We start from the raw sequence: 19,307 nt of genomic DNA, 5'->3' as shown, positions 1-19,307 counted from the left end.
CACTTTAAATCATAATTTTGTCATTGTGAAGTCACACATTAATTCTACAGAACTAATTGTGGAGATTATTACATTAGATAACAGGAGAGGATAAACTCAAAGGAAACAAATATTTTGGGGTTTTTCTATGGTAATTTTCTTAATAACAAAGAAAATAAACTCAATTTACAGGAGATATACCAGCAATTGATTCCAAATAGAATGTGTTTCCATAAAGTGTCAGTCAATTGTTTTTAAATATGCAAGTGTTTAGAGATTTAGTACATACAAAGTGAACATCCCTCTTTTCTGCTGAGATGGATTCCACAGTACAGTTTAATGGGGGGGAAAAGAGTATTTACTTATCAAATGCAGATTTGGTACAAAAGCAGCAAGAAGTTGTCAAAATGCTTAACACATAAAAGCTCCTTTAAAGGCTTTTTACTTTTTTTTTTAACATGACGTGTGAAAAGCCTTTTTTTGTACATTTACAATATGACAAATACCAAAGTGAAGTTTACGCTGCAACTACAAAGCAAATTACAAAGCCAAAGGGACACATCACACACCTTTCAGAATAACTTTGAAAGGGACTACAAAAATATCAGGATTGATTTTCACAGGAGTGTATTACCAAAGAGATAAAAACACACCCCTTCCTTGGAACAACATGCTAAAACAAATGGTAGCCAAACTTGTAAGTTTGCATCTATAAGAGTAACTATGGGTATGTCTACACTACCCCGCTAGTTCGAACTAGCGGGGTAATGTATGCATACCGCACTTGCTAATGAAACCCGGGATTTGAATTTCCCGGGCTTCATTAGCATAAGCGGGGAGCCGCCATTTTTAAATCCCCGCTGCTTCGAACCCCGTGCAGCGCGGCTACACGGGGCTTGAACTAGGTAGTTCGGACTAGGTTCCTATTCCGAACTACCGTTACTCCTCGTGAAACGAGGTGTACCGGTAGTTCGGAATAGGCACCCTAGTCCGAACTACCTAGTTCGAGCCCCGTGTAGCCGTGCTGCACGGGGTTCGAAGCAGCGGGGATTTAAAAATGGCGGCTCCCCGCTTATGCTAATGAAGCCCAGGAAATTCAAATCCCGGGCTTCATTAGCAAGTGCGGTATGCATACATTACCCTCCTAGTTCGAACTAGGAGGGTAGTGTAGACATACCCTTGGTTATTGAAAACAATTACTAACTCTTTCTTGGAATCTAAACTTCACAGGGTTCAGAACAAAGGCCATGAAGACATCCAGACCAGGAAGAAACATCAAAGATAAGACTCCATGTGAAATGGGGTATAGTATATAGATAACTGTCATTATCACTAGACCCAAAGTATACTTTTATTATTATTTTTAAGATAAAAAAATGCTTCCCATCTGCATCAAGGAGTAGGGGAATTTGATGGGACTGGCTCTAAAATGGGAACTGTCCCAGGGTATATCTACACTGCCATCCTAGTTCGAACTAGGGTGGCTAATCTAGTCATTTGAACTTGCAAATGAAGCCTGGGATTTAAATATCCTGGGCTTTATTTGCATGTTCCCGGGTGCCACCATTTTTAAATGCCCCGTAGTTCGAACTACCTGCCCATGGCTACACGCGGCACGGGCTAGGTAGTTCGAATTAAAGCTCCTAATTTGAACTACCGTTACTCCTCCTCCTCGCAGCCACAGGCATTTAAAAATGGTGGCGCCCGGGAACATGCAAATAAAGCCCAGGATATTTAAATCCCAGGTTTCATTTGCAAGTTCGAATGACTACATTAGCCTCCCTAGTTTGAACTAGGGTGGCAGTGTAGACATACCCTCAGAACAAAGGGGGAAGGGGAAATACTTAGGAAGGGACAAAAGGCAGGTCCCGCCCAATGGGAGTCTCTGGCACCCAGTAGACAGCTGAGGGAACAGAGTGCTGATTGACCAACATTCCATAGCTCCCAGTTGCCACTTCTACTACCCAAACCAGAAGTGAGAATCTAGCTAGACAGACACTGTGGCTGTGTCTACACTGGCATGAATTTCCGGAAATGCTTAAAACGGAATACTATTCCGTTTTCAGTTTTTCCGGAAAAGGAGCGTCTACATTGGCAGGCTGCTTTTCCGGAGAAGCCCTTTTCCCGGAAAAGCGTCTGTGGCCAATGTAGACGCGCTTTTCCAGAAAAGAGCCCCAATCGCCATTTTCGCGATCGGGGCTTTTTTCCAGAAAAGACTACTGGGCTGTCTACACTGGCCCTTTTCCGGAACAGTGTTCCGGAATAAGGACTTATGCCCAAGTGGGAGCAGAATATTTTTTCCGGAATAGCGGCTGATTTTGTACAGAAGAGCATCGTTGCTTTTCCGGAAATTCAAGGGCCAGTGTAGACAGCTCGCAGCTTATTCCGGAAAAGCGGCTGATTTTCTGGAATAAGTGGCCCAGTGTAGACACAGCCTGTGGGTTTAGCTAAAAGCCCATTTAGGGAGTTAGAAAGAAATTTTCTCTCCCGTAGGCCAATTGGCAGATGATCATGGATGTTTTTTTGCCTTCCTCACAGCACCTTCAAATCACAGTGGTTACGTAGGAATGCATTTAGTAATTAACTGAGAGGTGTAATTATTCATGTGTCACACAATGTGGCCAGTGGCCTGGTGTGTGAAGAGAATAAAATGAAAGGGTCCCTGAGGTAAAAGAACAGGGGCTTTGGTAATGGGCCTTGGGATTATGGGATAAGACTAGGCTCAAGTAAGACCCTGTGGACCTCAAGGGCTGAGGTCCGCATACTTTTCCACTTTTTTTTCTCTTGTGGGGAGAGTGTGCTAGGGGAGAAGATCAGAGTTAAGAGAGTTTACCTCATGTTATGAGGTCTCTACTCTTCTAGGTCATTAATAGAGAGCTCACATTTTACACTATATATCCAAGCTACATGTTGGTGGATGGCAATTGCTGAACTAGTTACAGCTTCCTGATTCAAGGCTGGCAAATTTAGGAGTACACTTAGGCCTGGTCTCTGGTTGCATGGCTGGCAGCTACTGCTGGTCTGGTTTTCTTCTTCTTCTTCTAAAATAGCAGTTTCATGTTTTCTTGTTGGCCTCTGAAACTTTGAAAGTGACTTCAGGAGGTGGGGGCAATTTTTTTTTAAACTTTGTTTCTATCACTGTTATTGGGATTACTTCCTGAACTCTAGTAATTAAGCTGTCAAATTTCAATTTTAATTTTCATAAAGGTGAAACTTAGAAAAAATATAATGCTAAAAATCTTCTAATTAACACAATTTTGACAAAGGAAGCTAATTTAAATAAAGATGATGCAAATCTTGATGTTTTGATCTTTATTTTTAAATCCAAGTTCTGTTTCTCTCTCCTATTTTCTCCTGGTGGTGATTTAATAGACTTATATGGAAAGGGGCTACATTCCACACCCTCCCACCCTTCACTTTGAGTTATTTTTTAAGGATGAGATTTTTGTAATTTTTGCTTGTTTTTGTTTTCTACAGTTATATTATTGTAATATTAGCTAAAGGATGAGCTAATAACGTAATACTAAAATAAAGTTTTAATATTTAATGAAAGTGTGAATATTAAATATTTTTTAATTCCAAGTTAGCATAAGGCCATAAAACTGTAATATATATTATTGTTATTATTATAAAAATGTGTTCTTCATCCATATTTGAAAATCTTTTCCAACTTAGAATAACTCTGGCCACTTATTTCATACAATATCATTTATTTCCTCCCCCATCCCACAGGGTGTTGTCCCTACTGAAAGACAGCCTTATTATTTCTTAATGAGTATATATATGGCAGGTGCACACATCTGTAATGCTGATAATGTTCATCATTTTCCTAAATGCATCATTATGACTAGTACAATTGGTAATTTTTTTTCACAAAGTAACTCAGAATATTGGCCTACCTGCTGCATTTTCTCGTAACCCCACATCAAATGCAAGTTTATCAGTCTGGGATCTTGATGTTGACAAACATGTTAAATACTGCAAAACATGTTGAAATTATTAAAAATATCAAAATCAGCTTAATGATTTTAGGCATACATCTCTAATCAATTTTGCTTATTTGATATTGCAATATCAAAATTATGCCTATAGAGTCACTAAACCCAATCTTACCATTGATCTGAATTTAAATATCCCGGCTAGGGCTATGCTTCTGAACCTGGTCAGCTGGGGTTCTCTGGTCCACCAATATCTGTGGTCCTGCCAGACCACAGATGTTGCTGGATCAGAGAGTCCTGGATTTTAGAAGTACTACTAATGTTTGCGTGCCTTAAAGGGACACCTTAAAGAGCCATGATTTTCAAAGTGTGCGTCATTGATAGTTTGAGACACTCAAAATTATTGGTCACCCTTGAAGATGTTGGCCCCAATGTTCTTGCACAAAGAGGGAACACTAAATGTTTATGTTGCTTCATGTATTTGTTTGTCACTTTGTCTAAAGTGTTTATTACAACTTGAGTTTATCATCACCAGTTGTAGAGAACACATTATTTTACTGTATATGTAACATGCTTTTCCGATGGTAAGTTCACTCTGTTATGCAAATTAACAAATCACTTACCATTCTACTGAATGAATGCCGAAGTAGTATAGCATGGCCATACAACAGGGTTCTGTGACCACCTCCTTGAACTGCCTGTAGAAATGACAGAAAAATGTTAGCACTTGATAGCAATGCTTGATAGCAACGATGGTGACTGTTTCCATTCATATGAAGTTACCAATAATTTAAGTATTGTACACAGATACTCAAACTGGATTTTACAGAAGTGTAGATGATACATTCACAATAATGACGTAGTTATAGCAAAACTGTTTTATTGTGAAAAATAATATATTTGACCAGATTATTATGACCTAATTATGTTAGTGAGTAAAGTAAAAAACCAAGGAATTTTGTACAAATATGTTGAAATGAAATGAAAGCATTTCTTACCTTTCTTATAAACTTTTCAGAAGCATTCAGAATAAAAAAATTATGTAATTCAAATCTTAAAAATGATTATCCATACAAATATTGTAGACATGCACATTTTCTTATATTCCCACATATTAAATAATTAATGTTCAATGAGACCATTGCCTGCTAATAAGGATAAGCATTTGCTAAAATTAGCCAAAGTTAAATCTTTATCACAGGGAATATAATATAACTAAATACAATTTGAGAGTGGTCAAGCCATGCAGAATAGTCAGCCCCAAACATCAGACTCCCTAAAATTGGGAGACTGGTTTAAAGATAAAGAAATTTTAAAAAAATAATAGGTTTTGGATTCTTTATATTTCCCTTTTGAAATGAGAACATTTACAATCCTAATTTTCAAGCTTTTCTCCACCACCAGGTGAGCTTAAAACATTTTTCTTTAGCAAAAGCCAAGATTCTGATATCTGGAGCTTTAAGAAAGGCACCAAACATAATAAGAATTGGCAACAGTGAAAACATAAATAATAATATAACTAAAACAACTCAACTATAAAATATAACTAAAACAATAACAAGCTTTACAGGACCACCTGTTTTTCTTTGTCAGCCTTCTTTCATATTCACACACAAACACAGTTATTATCTTTTATTGAGTAAATCAATGTCCAAAGAATCAGGGCTAATTCTCGATGTACAGGCAGTCCCCGGGTTACATGGATCCGACTTACATTGGATCCCTACTTACAAACGGGGTGAGGCAACCCTGCACTAGCTGCTTCCCCCCAGCAGACCAGGGAGACACGAAGCTAGCGCGTCCCCCCTCCCCCCAGCAGACCAGGGAGACGTGGAGCGGCTTTTCTCAGCAGACACCTCAGCTTGAGTATAAAGGACTGAGGGAAGTGAGGTGTGGGAGAATAAAACTGAGCTCTGGAGAAATGTTTGGCTAGAGTTTCCCCTACAATATGTACCAGTTCCGACTTACATACAAATTCAACTTAAGAACAAACCTACAGTCCCTATCTTGTACATAACCCGGGGACTGCCTGTATTTGGTATTTCCAAAAGAAGTATAAAAAGCAGAATCTGACCTAGGTATTCCTGTTACATATGTCATGGGTTGGACATAGGTCCCCTTTGAGACAGTTACCCAGTGTGCTGATCATACCACTGAGCCTGCCTATGTCCCCTCAGCACCTTGTGAATCAAGGGGAAGGAGGGAAATGCATACAGGAGACCTTTCTCCCAGTGAATTTGACAGGTGTTGTCCAAAGAGCCCTTGCTGCTGTCCAGACAGGAACAGAAGGCCCAGCACTTCCTGTTCCCTCTCATGGCAAAGAGGTCCAAATGGGGACAGCCCCATGTTTGGAAAAGCCACTGTGCAACCTCCCACCTGAGTGACTACTTGTGAGTTTGAAATGAGCATCTGAGGTTGTCCACTAGTGAGATCTGAGACCCCAGCAGGTATGAGGCCAGCAGGTGCCTCTTGTCATGCACGTACAACTCCCACAGCTACATCGCCTCCTTGCACAGGGGTGTTGAGTGAGCACTACCATATCTGTTGATATAAAACATCGCTATGGTGGTATCCTTGCAAACCAAGACACACTTCCCCCTTATTTCATCCCAAAAGGCCAGACAGGTCAACTACACAGCCCTGAGCTCCTTTACATTGATGTGCATTGCACACTCCACTCACAACCAGACTCCCTGAGTCATGAGTCCACCCAGATTGTGCCCCATTTCAAGTCAAAGGTGTTGGTAACTAAAGTCAGGTTGGGCTAAGGGGCGTGAAACTGAACTCCCTGGCACATGATGAGAGATTCCAGCCACCGAAGAAGAACATCTAGCAGTAATGGCGGAATGGTTAGCATCCTGTACAGATGGTGCTGAGATGGCTTGTACATGCTGGCTAACCATTTCTGTAGGGGGCAGAGATGAAGCCTGGAGAAGTGTACAATGTGGGTGTAGGGCTGGGGGAAGAGATGCCCTGGCTGCCAGGGACTCCAAACATGCCCCTACAAACTATGAATTGCGTTGACGACAGTGTCGACTTCTGAAGGTTTAGAAAGAGACCCAACCGGCTCAACATGGTGAGCTCTACATGAGCCCTGACCACCGCTTCAGAGGGTCCTTTGACCAAACAGTCGTCCACATAAGGGATGACCTAAACCCCTCTGCAACACAGGAATGTTGGCACCACCACCGGGCACTTTGTAAAAACCATGGAACGGAAGCATCTTCTGTGAGCCGGAACTTTGGCCACATGAAAGTAGGCATCCTTCAGAGCGAGGGCCGAGTACCAGTCTCCCAGATCCAGTGAAGGGATAATTGAGGCCAAGGATACTATACAGAATGTTAACTTACTGAGGTTTCTGTTTAGATTGCGTCAGTCCAAAATGAGATGTAGCCCGCCCTTAGCTGTAAGGATAAGGAAATAATGGGAATAAAACCCCTTGCCCGTGAACTGTAGAGGGACCTCCTCTACTTCCCTTACATCGAAGAGCATCTGTACCTCCTGCCACAGGAGTTGCTCGTGAAAGGGGTCCCTGAAGAGGGACAAAGCAAGGGAGCCAGAAGGCGGTGTAGTTAGAAACTGAATGGAATATCCCATCTTTACCATGTCTAGAACCCATGTATCAGACATGACTTGGGGCCAGGCAGAGTAAAAACTGGGATAAATAGTCTCCAAACATAGGGGTAGGATCCAAGGGGGAAGACAGGTTCATTGCCCTCAAGCACACCTTCAAAAGTTATTTCTAAGGCCTGGCGACTCCTTAGACGACTGAGCCTCGTTATTAGCACCCCTACTCACACTACTATTCACATTTGGGGGGGCAATTGCAACTTTATCTGCTACCCCATCTATTCTGGTTCTGTCTCTGATGGGGAGGATGATATCTAGACCGTGGAGTTGACTTGAAATGCCTCTACTGCAATGTAGGTGTGTGAACATTAATGGTCCAAGAACATTAATGCACCCTTGTGTCCATCAAACTGTGCAACCTGGAATCTGTTTGTTCTGCAAACAAGCTGGAGCCATGAAAAAGGAAGGTCCCGTATCATCAGTGGTTGTTTTGTTTAAAAAAAAAAAAAAAGGGCCAGTACACTTTAAGACCCAGCGGACTGCCATCATTTTCATTACAGAGGTGCCAGTACACTTTGTTCTTTCCAGGTAAGCTCTGACTGGAGGTGCCAGTACTGCATACTGGGCAGTACCATCACAAAAAAGCATTGCAAATCGTATTCTGGACTTCTGGAGGGATCCCAGACATCTGGAGCCAAGAGTTGCACCTCATAACTATGCCCGTTTACATAGTCTTGACTGAAGAGTCCATAGCATCTAGAGCTGCCTGAAAGGACGTTTGGAAAACTACCCTCCCTTCCTTTAGGAGGTCCATGAACTCAGACCTAGATTCTGATGGGAGGAGCTCTTTAAAATTTGTCCATAGACCTGTGTGTTAAAATTATAGTGGGAAAACACTGCCTCTTGATTAGCCACCTTCAACTGGAGGCAACTGGAAAGTGATGAGTACACTTTCCTCCTCAACAGGTCCAGCCTCTTATATTCCTTGGACTTGGGTGTGGAGCACTGGTGATTCTGGCATTTCTTAGCATTGGCTGCATCGGCCACCAGAGTGCCAGGTTGCAGGTGTGTATACAAGTACTCAAACCCCTTAGAAGGGGCAAAGTACCACTGCTACATCAGGAGGTTGAAAGCGGGGGTCTGCCAGATAGTTTCCATGGTGGAGAAGCTAGTCTTGATAAAGAGGAAAGAAACTCTGGCCCCCGGCCTGGAGATAAAATGTCCACCATAGGATCAGCATCCTCTAATGTGAACCCATACTCTGGGCCATATGCCTCAAGAGGTCTTAATGTACCCTACTGTCCATAAGGGGTAGCGACATCGCCATCCCTGCTACTGCCTTATCAGGCGACGACAAAGTCGAGGAGTCCCACAGCTCTCCTCCTTCCTGTTCCACATCTGGTACCAGAACTGGTACCGAAAGCACATGCCCTTGCTTACTGGTACCAGAGTACTGTGAAACAGGTGGTACCAGGTACAGAGATGCTCCAGGAACCCAGTGCTGTTGGTCCTTCCTGGACTGGGAAAACAGTGCATATCCTGGCTGTGAGCTCGATACCAAATGGGACTCCACTGGTGCCCTGAATGGCTGCATCTGTATCTGTGACCCTGACGTGTTTTGATGAGACAACTGACCCCTCCAGTGGGATCTCTGGCCGCTGAGGGAGCACCCCTGCTGAGAGAAGCCATCAAGACTGACTTGTGGAAGGACCAAGGAGTTCAGAATGGTCACTGAGGCAGGCCTGCTACTAAGGAGGCCATTGTAAAAATCAATTCTTGCCTCCTCTTCAGAGCATGTGCAGTGAACAGCACCTCAGTTCTGACTCCAACAAGGATGTAGAATGAGGGAACCATGGAGAAGCAGTACTGTGCAGTACAAGTAGTCTTTGTGCAGGTGTGAAGTCATTGGGAGGACCCTGCCTTGTACAGGAACTCTCCTGGGACCAGTCCTGAAGTGAATGATCCCCTTTGACTGCCTGGTGCTGCCAGGGAGGATTTTGCCTTGTACAGAAGCCCTCACTAGAGCAGTGGAGAGGCTGGTACCGAAGGCAGTTGTCAAGGCTCCTCGACTGGTGCTGACTGGGAAGACTCCACCTGGTACAGGAGTCCTCACCAGACTGGTGCTGAGGTGAACGGTGCCAAGGTGGTGAACGGTGCCGAGGTGAAAGTGACCTTCTTAACATTGGACACTTTCCTCTTGATTGCAGTGGGCCCAGTACTGGCGATAGTGCTGGCGGTGCCAAGGGACTCCCAGGTGGGAGATCATGGGCTTGCTCAGGTTGCAGTCTGCTTCCTATACCTTGGGAGTGGATAGCATGTACACATCTCCCATCTGGCTCTCCTGGGATGGGGAATTCACATGCACCAGACTCAACGGGACCAGTGGAGGCACCAGAATCAATGGTGCTGTATAGGTGGGTTGCTTCAAAGGGTGCTCCGACTCAGGATGCAACTCTTTAAGCTTTTTAGCTCTCAAAATAGGAGACCGGCCCCTTTTCCGCTTCTGTTTCTTTCTCTACATCAGGGAATGGGATCAGTGCTGAGAACTGGCCTTTGGTAAACAATGGTGCGGAGGCATCTTGTCCGACTTCTTCTGCGAAGCCTGTGCACTCAACACCAACAAACGTGCCCTGCGCACAGAAGTCGCCTATTTCGGTCCCGTGGCTTGCAGTGCTGGATGGGGATCCAAAGATGCCTCCATTAACAGATTTCAGAGATGAAACTCTGCCCCTTCTAGTTCTTGATGTAAATGCCCTACAGATCTTATACTTTTCTGCTATGTGGGCCACTTGCAAACACTTAAAGCAGGAGTTGTGCGGATCGTATATAGGTATAAACTTTATGCACTGTCTGCACTGCTTGAAGCCAGGGAGCTGAGGCATGCCCCGGTCCCCAACAGGGAAAAAACCCACAAGAGTCCCCATGACAAACTGAACAGTTAACTAACAACAACTTAACGCTTGAAAGAACTATCTACCAAGACCATCTAGGGAAAGCATGCTTGTCTGAGGCAAGAGATGCTAGCTCCGACAACTGTCATTGGTGGTAAGAAGTAACTGAGGGAAGGGGTGGTCGGCAGGGTGCTATATACCTAGTCATAATGGAGTCAAGCTAGGGGTCTCCCCTGCCGACCTACAGTATCCAAGTAGGGAAAATCTTCCTGGCAACTGTGCATGTGGCACACACACACCTAAACTGGAATGCACATGAGCAATCACTTGAAGAAGAAAAAGATGCCAGATAAGCCCAATATACTAAAAGACATTGTTATAGATCATATTTCTCACTCTAGTCCTTGTTTCAGGTAAAATCCCTCAAGTCAGAGCCAATCTTCTCTCTGGCCTGGGTCTAACAGCTTCTTGTGTATACTCTTACGGCAGGGAGGCAGTTTTCAAAAGCCAACTAAAGACTGTCATTGATTGATTGCCATCCCTTAAATAGAATTTCCCCAGGGCGGGATCCTTTGTTTAATTCTCATGGAAAAATACCAGATTCAAGAAAGATTCCAGTGCCAGGTGACATGGTCACGTCTTTGTAAGACCAAGCACAGTTTGGGCTTACAGGAAAAACAAAACCATTTACAGATCATTGCCTTGAACACTGGGCCATTAAATTCCTTAAGTACCAATAATGGCTTTCACTAGAAATTTTGGATTAATGCAGGTTTATACTTCATATTTCTAGCTGCACATACAAGAATGATATGTACACACAAATAGACTATATGCATTCATGGTGTGTCAGGCTCTTGAATGATAGATTACTTGACCTGTTTTTCACAAAGCATATTCAAGTTATGCATATTCATATTCAAAACCTATTACCATAAAATATGGGGGCACAGTGTCACAACATATGAATAGAGAAGATGCAAATATTTAGTAAAAGCTCATGTTGTGAATTTGAACATTCCTCCAGGGCTTATTTTCCATTTAGACTTTTAGGCCTGAGGCTTACTTTGTTCAGCGCCCCTTCAAATAGCTTTTAATACTTGCGAACAAGATGGTTCTTGAAAATATGATGATAGAACAAGGCTGGTGTCTGGTTCACTTTATATTTTTTCAAAAGTGAATTATCTTAAGGCCAAATTATACCATTGGACATGTGTACAAAAGAGTGGGGAACCAGAGTAGTGTGGTGTTTCCATAGGCAAAATTAGTCTTTTAAGTTTATGTTTATATATATAAAAGCTCTAAAGATGCCAATTGTTCAGACACATTAAAAGCCAAAAGCAATGAAGTTGGAAATGATTCCATTATAATAGAAATAGAATAAAGGTAAGCACGGTTCTAATTTTCTTATTCTACTATCAAGTCTCAAGTAGGAGTTTGCCAGAAAACTAACAAAAATATTCTACCCAAAAGAAAACCCTTCCCTGCTCACTAATTAGAAGGGGTTTTCTCTTTATTGCATGTATATTCTCTTTTTTTATTGAGATGGAAATGAAATTTTTTTTTGTACTGTCAATGAATAAACAAACATCTTCAAATCACTTCTGACTTTAAAAAAATAATAATTATGCAGTTCCTTTTTCAACTCCATACCTCACAATTTAATTTTGAAATGGAAGAAAGAACATCTTACTGTCAGTTTCAGTTATATTGATCCATGCTCCAGGAACTGTTACAGTATAATGGTCACTCTCAAAAAGGTTAGCAGTTACCTTAGGCGATCAGTTACCATTGCAGACTCATGATAGAAATACAACCTACAGTCTGCTGAGGTCAGTATAAAACAAGAAAGCTTTCTTAACTAATGAAAAGATAACTGTTTAAAAAAAAAAGATGTCCAACAATTTTAGAATCTTACAGAAGTCTAGAAAAGTTTGTTTTTAACACAAATAATAATTATTAGATGGAGCAAGGTAATACTAAGGGGAAAATCCCACTCACAAAAAAATGTTATTGCATTTTGTCTGCCAAAGCACAAATACAGCAATCCTAGGCTGTAGTAAATGCCACTGCTCATTGGCATGAGCTTTTCAGAGGAGGTGCTCGATGATCTAAGGAAAAATGATACAGCAGTTTACACAATTATTGTGCAGTTGTTATTAATTATTATTCCATCGATGTGACATTTTGAAGTTTAAGACAAGCCATTTTATGAGCCAAAGAAAGATGCATATTATTTCTACTCAGATATAAAACTTTATGTGGTTAAATAGTTAATTTATTAAGATCCCTATTCAGCACTAAATTGATAGTACGGAATTTGCAAAAAAAATCCAGTTCAGTTGTATCCCCTTTATAATTGCGTTTTGAAATGATTATGTAGAAGGATGGCAACTTTTAAACCCATTACTGAATGGAGGGAGGTTAAAGTGTTCATAAAGGATTATGTTATCATTCTTGAGGTCTGATTAGTGTCCTTTAACCCTCTGTTCAGGGGCGGATGAGAGTTTTGTGGCGCCCAGGGCAGCCCAATTTCTCAGGGCCCTTTTGGAGAAAAAAAAAATAGAAAAAAGGAGTCAAATGCGCAAATTGAAGGCTATTTTCATATTCAATATGAATTGGATAAATCTGATAGAAACTTAATTTAGTTGGATAATTTTTATTTTAATTATTTTGTAAGTCATTCTTAAACAAAATTCTGCATTAATAATTAATTTTTTTCATTTGTATTTAAGTCTATTATAGCTGTCTAGCTCTTTTGGCAGCACATTCTTCAGTTATGTCATTCAAGTCCATTTCTTTACACAGGTCGTTTTCAAATGATATAATTGAAAGACCTACAAAATGCTCCTGGATCATAGTACATCTTAAGTAATTCTTCATTTGTTTCAATTTTTCCATAGTACCTTTTAGACTGAGATTACATTTTTCAAGATTTCTTTTTTTCTTTAATTTCTGGCTTCCTGACAAATATTTTCTACCTGCGTCTCTCGCTCTGCTAGTCATTTTATAATTTGGGGTTGTCAGCGAATTTACACTTCTAAAATTATTATTTATCTGTAAAAAATGGAATGAATGACATGGCGCATGCGCCACGGCCACAGCCAACAGGTAGTAGCGCGTGTGTAAATCAGTTTCAAGCCGTCGTCCGTTGCATGTTCACATTACTTCATTACACGTTTCACATATCAATATTAAATGTGCGTTATTAAAGAAACTAGGCAATAGGCGGTCATAAGATGGGATTTTCGGGTCTCTCCTCCATGTCTGTCTTTCATCTCCTCCTCCTGTCTCCCCCCCCTCTCTTCTCAGCTCTCCTCCTCCTCCTGCCCCTCACTCTCTTCTTCTCTTCTCCTGCTCCTCCTCCTCCTGCCTCAGTCTCTTTCTCTTCTCCTCCCCCTCCTGCCTCTCACTCGCAGAGCCCAAATGGCCATTTGCGCCGCTTGCTCTCATGCGGTGGCCCCCAGCTGAGCTGAGCACCATGGCAGGAAGAAAGGGGGGCCAGGGCAGTGACGTACATGGCCAGGGGCAGGACCTGCGTCGCTCAGTCAGGCTGCCGTGCAGGAGCAAGCAGCACAAGCAGTCGTTTGGGCCCCACGCTGCACCCTCATGCTGCACGGGGAGCGTGGGGCCCAAACGGCTGCTTGCACCACTGCTTACTCCCGCTCGGCACAGGGCCTATTAAAGCACAGGGCCCGGGGTAGCTTCTTCACTTGCCCTGCCCTATTGTTGCCACTGCCTCTGTTAGAGAGACTGCCACTTAGACACAGCTGGCACATTGCTGGCATTTGATGGCATATACCACATTAGTGGCTATGCAGATGAATGTGTCCCTGGTGTGGTTTATGTAGTTAGGTTCTGCGATGGTGTTGCTTGTTGACAAAGTTGGCAATGGGGTTTGTTGCAGGGATAGGTTCCTGGATGTTTCTGTTGTGTGGCTGCTGGTATTTGCTTCAGGATAGGGGAATCGCTGTACATGAGGACTGGCCTATCCACCAAGGTCTATGAGAGTGAGATCATGTCTAAACTACATCCCTCTTTCGAAAGAGAGATGTAAATTAGACAGATGGAAATTGCAAATGAAGCTGGGATTTGAATTTCCTATGCTTCATTTGCATACTGGTGGCAGCGCATTCTTTTGAAAATGGGTATTATGAAAGTGAAAACGCTGTCTAGACGCAGTTCTTTCGAAAAAAAATCCTTTTTTGAAAGATCCTGTAAACCTCGTTTTTTGAGGAGTACAGGATCTTTGGAAAAAGGGGTGTTTTTTTGTTTTGTTTTTTTAAAGAACCGCATCTAGACATTGGTTTCACTTTTGAAATATCCATTTTCAACAACACACGGCTGCCATTATGCAAATGAAGCACGGGAAATTCAAATTCCGGCTTCGTTTGCAATTTTGATCTAATTTAAATCCCTCTTTCGAACGAGGGAGATAGTCTAGACATAGCCAGAGCGACTACGTCTACACTGGCATGATTTTCCGAAAATGCTTTTAACGGAAAACTTTTCCTTTAAAAGCATTTTCGGAAAAGCACGTCTAGATTGGCAGGATGCTTTTCCACAAAAGCACTTTTTGCAGAAAAACATCCGTGGCCAATCTATACGCGGTTTTCCACAAAAAAAGCCCCGATCGCCATTTTCGCGATCGGGGCTTTTTTGCGGAAAACACTACTGTGCTGTTTACACTGGCCCTTTTGCGCAAAAGTCTTTCGGAAAATGATTTTTGCCCAAATGGGAGCAGCATAGTATTTCCGGAAAATCACTGACGATCTTACATGAGATCGTCAGTGCTTTTCTGGAAATTCAAGCGGTCAGTGTAGACAGCTGGCAAGTTTTTCCGCAAAATCATCTGATTTTGCAGAAAAACTTGCCAGTCTAGACACAGCCAGGGATTGTGTAAATTGTCAATAACGCGCTGGAGGGATTTAAGCTGGGGCTGTAGATAATCATCATGGTGGTGTTATTTTCCTTGTTGGCTGTTTCCTGAAGTAAGCGACTTCTGGGTCTTGTCTGGCTATCAATCTGTTCCTTCATTTCCGTGATTGTGTATTTAAGTTTTAAGAAAGCTTGATTAAGATCTTGTATGTGTATGTCTCTGTCTGAGGGATTGAAGCTAATACAGTTGTTTGCTCTGAATTTATGAATCCGAGTACTGAAACCATCCCTCCCCATAGAATGCTTATCAAAATCAAATAGGTCTTCAAGGAACATCACAATACAAATAATTTGTGAAAGACTGTATCTCATCTTGAAAGTACTACCTGTAAATGAGCTCTTCTCATAAACTGGAAGGCTAAGGCCATGTCTACGTAATTAACATTGCTGGAGTTGCGTATTTTGATTCAACCTTCCCCATTAGTGTAGGCCTAAGGCTTTGACTACACCACAAAATTCTATTCACTAAACTTATATCAACACTGAAAAGTCACCTGAAAAGTTGGAAAAGAATGGCACTAAATCCCTCTGATGACAGATCACATCCACATTGCAGGCACCATCATCAACCATGGGAGCAATACATTGTGAGTATGTATCCCACAGTGCAGGGTGACACTTTGTATCACTAGGCTTAGGGGGAAGAATGAGCAGCTCATGGGACCATGCTAGCTAAATGTCCCATCATAGATTGTTTTCTGTTCTAGCCCTCCATTGGCTTCCGGCTTGCCTTCGTGCCATTTTTTCTATGGCCATTCTTTTCAGTGCATCCTAGAATCTGTAATGAGAACAGATAGATGCCATTCTTCTCTCCTATGCTTTATCATCATGAGTAGCAGTGCAATTAACTGTAAAGATACTGACAGAGGAACACTCACAGGTGCCCAACATTGTGTGTGCTATGGATAGTAGCAACTTTGTATTGCTTTTGGATTCACAGAGCAACTGCAAAGAGGAGACTGTTGCTTTTGGGCCAGGGAAACCAGCACTGATTGATGGGATCACATCATCATGTAGGTGTGGGCTGAAGAGCAGTAACTACAAAATTCTTGGATGCCTGAAGCCACTTTCCTGGAACTGTGTACCGAGCTGGCCCCAGACCTGTGGTGCATGGAAATCAGAATACGAGTTGGCTTGGGAAGCAGTGGGTTTCACAAGTCAGAATTCTATATTTGGTAGAAATTATAGGACAGTTAGTCTTTATTATGATTTTTTTGCCACCACGTATGTGCATAGGTCCTTGCCTATGGTCTAAATAAAACATGTGAAAGCACAAATGACATACACGAGAGGACATTAGGAATCATAGAATCGTAGAATAATAGGACTGGAAGGGACCTCAAGAGGTCATCGAGTCCAGCCCCCCGCCCTCAAGGCAGGACCAAGCTCCACCTACACCATCCCTGACAGATGTCTATCTAACCTGTTCTTAAATATCTCCAGAGAGGGAGATTCCACCACCTCCCTTGGCAATTTATTCCAATATTTGACCACCCTGACAGTTAGGAATTTTTTCCTAATGTCCAATCTAAACCTCCCCTGCTGCACTTTAAGCCCATTACTCCTTGTCTTGTCCTCAGAAACCAAGAGGAACAAATTTTCGCCTTCCTCCTTGTGACACCCTTTTAGATATTTGAAAACCGCTATCATGTCCCCACTTAATCTTCTTTTTTCCAAACTAAACAAGCCCAGTTCATGAAGCCTGGCTTCATAGGTCATGTTCTCTAGACCTTTAATCATTCTTGTCGCTCTTCTCTGTACCCTTTCCAATTTCTCCACATCTTTCTTGAAATGTGGCGCCCAGAACTGGACACAGTACTCCAGCTGAGGCCTAACTAGTGCAGAGTAGAGCGGCAGAATGACTTCACGAGTTTTGCTTACAACACACCTGTTGATACAACCCAGAATCATATTTGCTTTCTTTGCAACAGCATCACACTGTTGACTCATATTCAACTTGTGGTCCACTATGACCCCTAGATCCCTTTCCGCCATGCTCCTTCCTAGACAGTCGCTTCCCATCTTGTATGTATGGAACTGATTGTTCCTTCCTAAGTGGAGCACTTTGCATTTCTCTTTATTAAACCTCATCCTGTTTACCTCTGACCATTTCTCTAACTTGCTAAGGTCATTTTGAATTATGTCCCTATCCTCCAAAGAAGTCGCAACCCCACCCAGTTTGGTATCATCTGCAAACTTAATAAGCGTACTAATAAGGAAGAATGAACTTACAACAGAAAGGGATGATGAAATGACTTAGTGTACACAGCATCTTCGTATTCCCCTTTCTTTTATCAAGCTGTGCATGTAGTTTTGAGATGTTGTGATTCATATGCCAGTATAAAAACTATGTCATAGCACGGGCTATAATCTGTGACAGATAGTTGGCTGGTTGCATCATTTAGGCTGTGTGCAGTCTTCAGGTCATTTTCTGATCTGGCTTAAGGCATTAGAATATTAACAACATTTATTGAAGTGCTTCTCCATACCTTAAGGTCAGGAGCAAAACAGTTTCTCTCCCTAGTTATTAATGGTAAAGCTTTGTTTACTATTATATTTTTATTTTTCCCTTGACATTTTCCAGATATCTGTGAAAGGTACTTAAAAACACCCAGTCAATACAATAAAAAGACTGGCTTGGTGTACATGGAAAGATCAATTTGGACATCTGATGTTTGTTCACCTTCAGTTATTAAAGGCTGCAAGGTCATATATGCATAAAAAGTCAACAGGTGCAAATATTTCCTTTGTCTAACCAGTGACTGACCACGTGAAATACATTTTTAATCTATTAATTTACAAGGGAAATTTCAGAGTAGCTGCACTGCTCTGTTTCTTAGCAAACCCATCTATAACAATGGATATTTTGTAGCCATTTTATCCAATCAATAAATCTAATTTACATTCTGGCACAGATTGTCCTTCAAGTCTGTATGATTGGTGATCCGATCCGTGTACTGAAGTAGATAGATACATCTGATCCGTGTACTGAAGTAGATAGATACATATGATGAACTGCTTTAGTTTAGACTAAAACTTCTCTAACTCTGCTTTTGTTTTCACTCCCAATACTTAGCTTTTCAGATGTCCGTTCTTTTCAATGAGCTAATTGCTTAATCTTTTGAGGAGGTGAGGCCCCCCCCCAATTTTCCATGGTCTTCAATGGGAATAGTGGATTGTCAGCACCTCCAAAGATGAGGCCTTAAACTTAGTTGATTTTTGATGTTTTTAAAAATGTGTTAAAAATAAAAAATAGCTTCTCATTGCAGAACAGTGGCCTCAGCAGCATCAATCTCAAAAGTAGCCTCAGAATCTATTTTTTTCTTCCATTGTGACTGCAGTAAATAAACCATTCTGTTACTATCAGGATAACCCACAGACAGCAATAATAAACTTTATTATTTGCACAGAGCTGCAAGCCACAATGAATGAAAACAACTTGAACGCTAAATTAAAATTGTAAATTTAAAATTGTCAAAAGCAAGCTACACAAAAATGGTGAGATATACAAATTTATGAGCATTATTAAAAATGTTTAAATCCCACTTGTGCTGACATTTGCCTCATTGGCGAGTCAACAACAAAATAAATAATCAGTTATTTCCCAGTGGATACGATGCTAAAATTAACACAATGTGATGTATTAGTGCAGCACAGAAATCCTCATCAGATCTCTCCTTTGACCTGTGGGTAAAATTGCAGATTTTCAAAGCCTGCATGTGAATTGTAGCCACAAAAACTGTCAAAGTTGATTTTTAAAGCAACGGAATAGCCATATAGTACAATCTAAATGAGTTAATATTATTATGAAACACACACATAATCCTTTAAAGGTACATGATTTTTCCAAAAGACAGAGAGTAAAATTAAATGCTTACCCTAAAGAGTTTACTAATCCAGATGCATCCATCTTTGTGACTAACATCCTTACAGTATTTACCTGAATGCAATCTGTATCAATGTATCTCCACAATTGGTTAACCGGCTTGAT

General features: G+C 41.6%; 1 protein-coding gene across 20 annotated transcripts in view; it reads right to left on the bottom strand.

Annotated features, from left to right (window-relative positions):
• Positions 1 to 19,307, bottom strand: part of RYR3 (ryanodine receptor 3) — a 527,532-nt gene that overhangs the window by 375,722 nt on the left and 132,503 nt on the right. For all 20 annotated transcript variants that reach the window (XM_025189447.2, XM_075927046.1, XM_075927052.1 and 17 more), the window contains 2 exons: positions 4,541 to 4,615; positions 3,879 to 3,957 (listed from right to left, as the gene is read on the bottom strand). In XM_025189447.2, coding sequence (XP_025045232.1) covers positions 3,879 to 3,957; positions 4,541 to 4,615 — 154 coding nt within the window. The remainder of the gene's footprint in view (positions 1 to 3,878; positions 3,958 to 4,540; positions 4,616 to 19,307) is intronic.

This window comes from Pelodiscus sinensis, chromosome 4 (genome assembly GCF_049634645.1).
Source record: "Pelodiscus sinensis isolate JC-2024 chromosome 4, ASM4963464v1, whole genome shotgun sequence".
In the NCBI taxonomy this organism is placed as follows: domain Eukaryota; kingdom Metazoa; phylum Chordata; order Testudines; family Trionychidae; genus Pelodiscus; species Pelodiscus sinensis.
The sequence above is the reverse complement of the archived record's forward strand: the minus strand, read 5'-3'. Positions and strand labels throughout refer to the sequence as shown.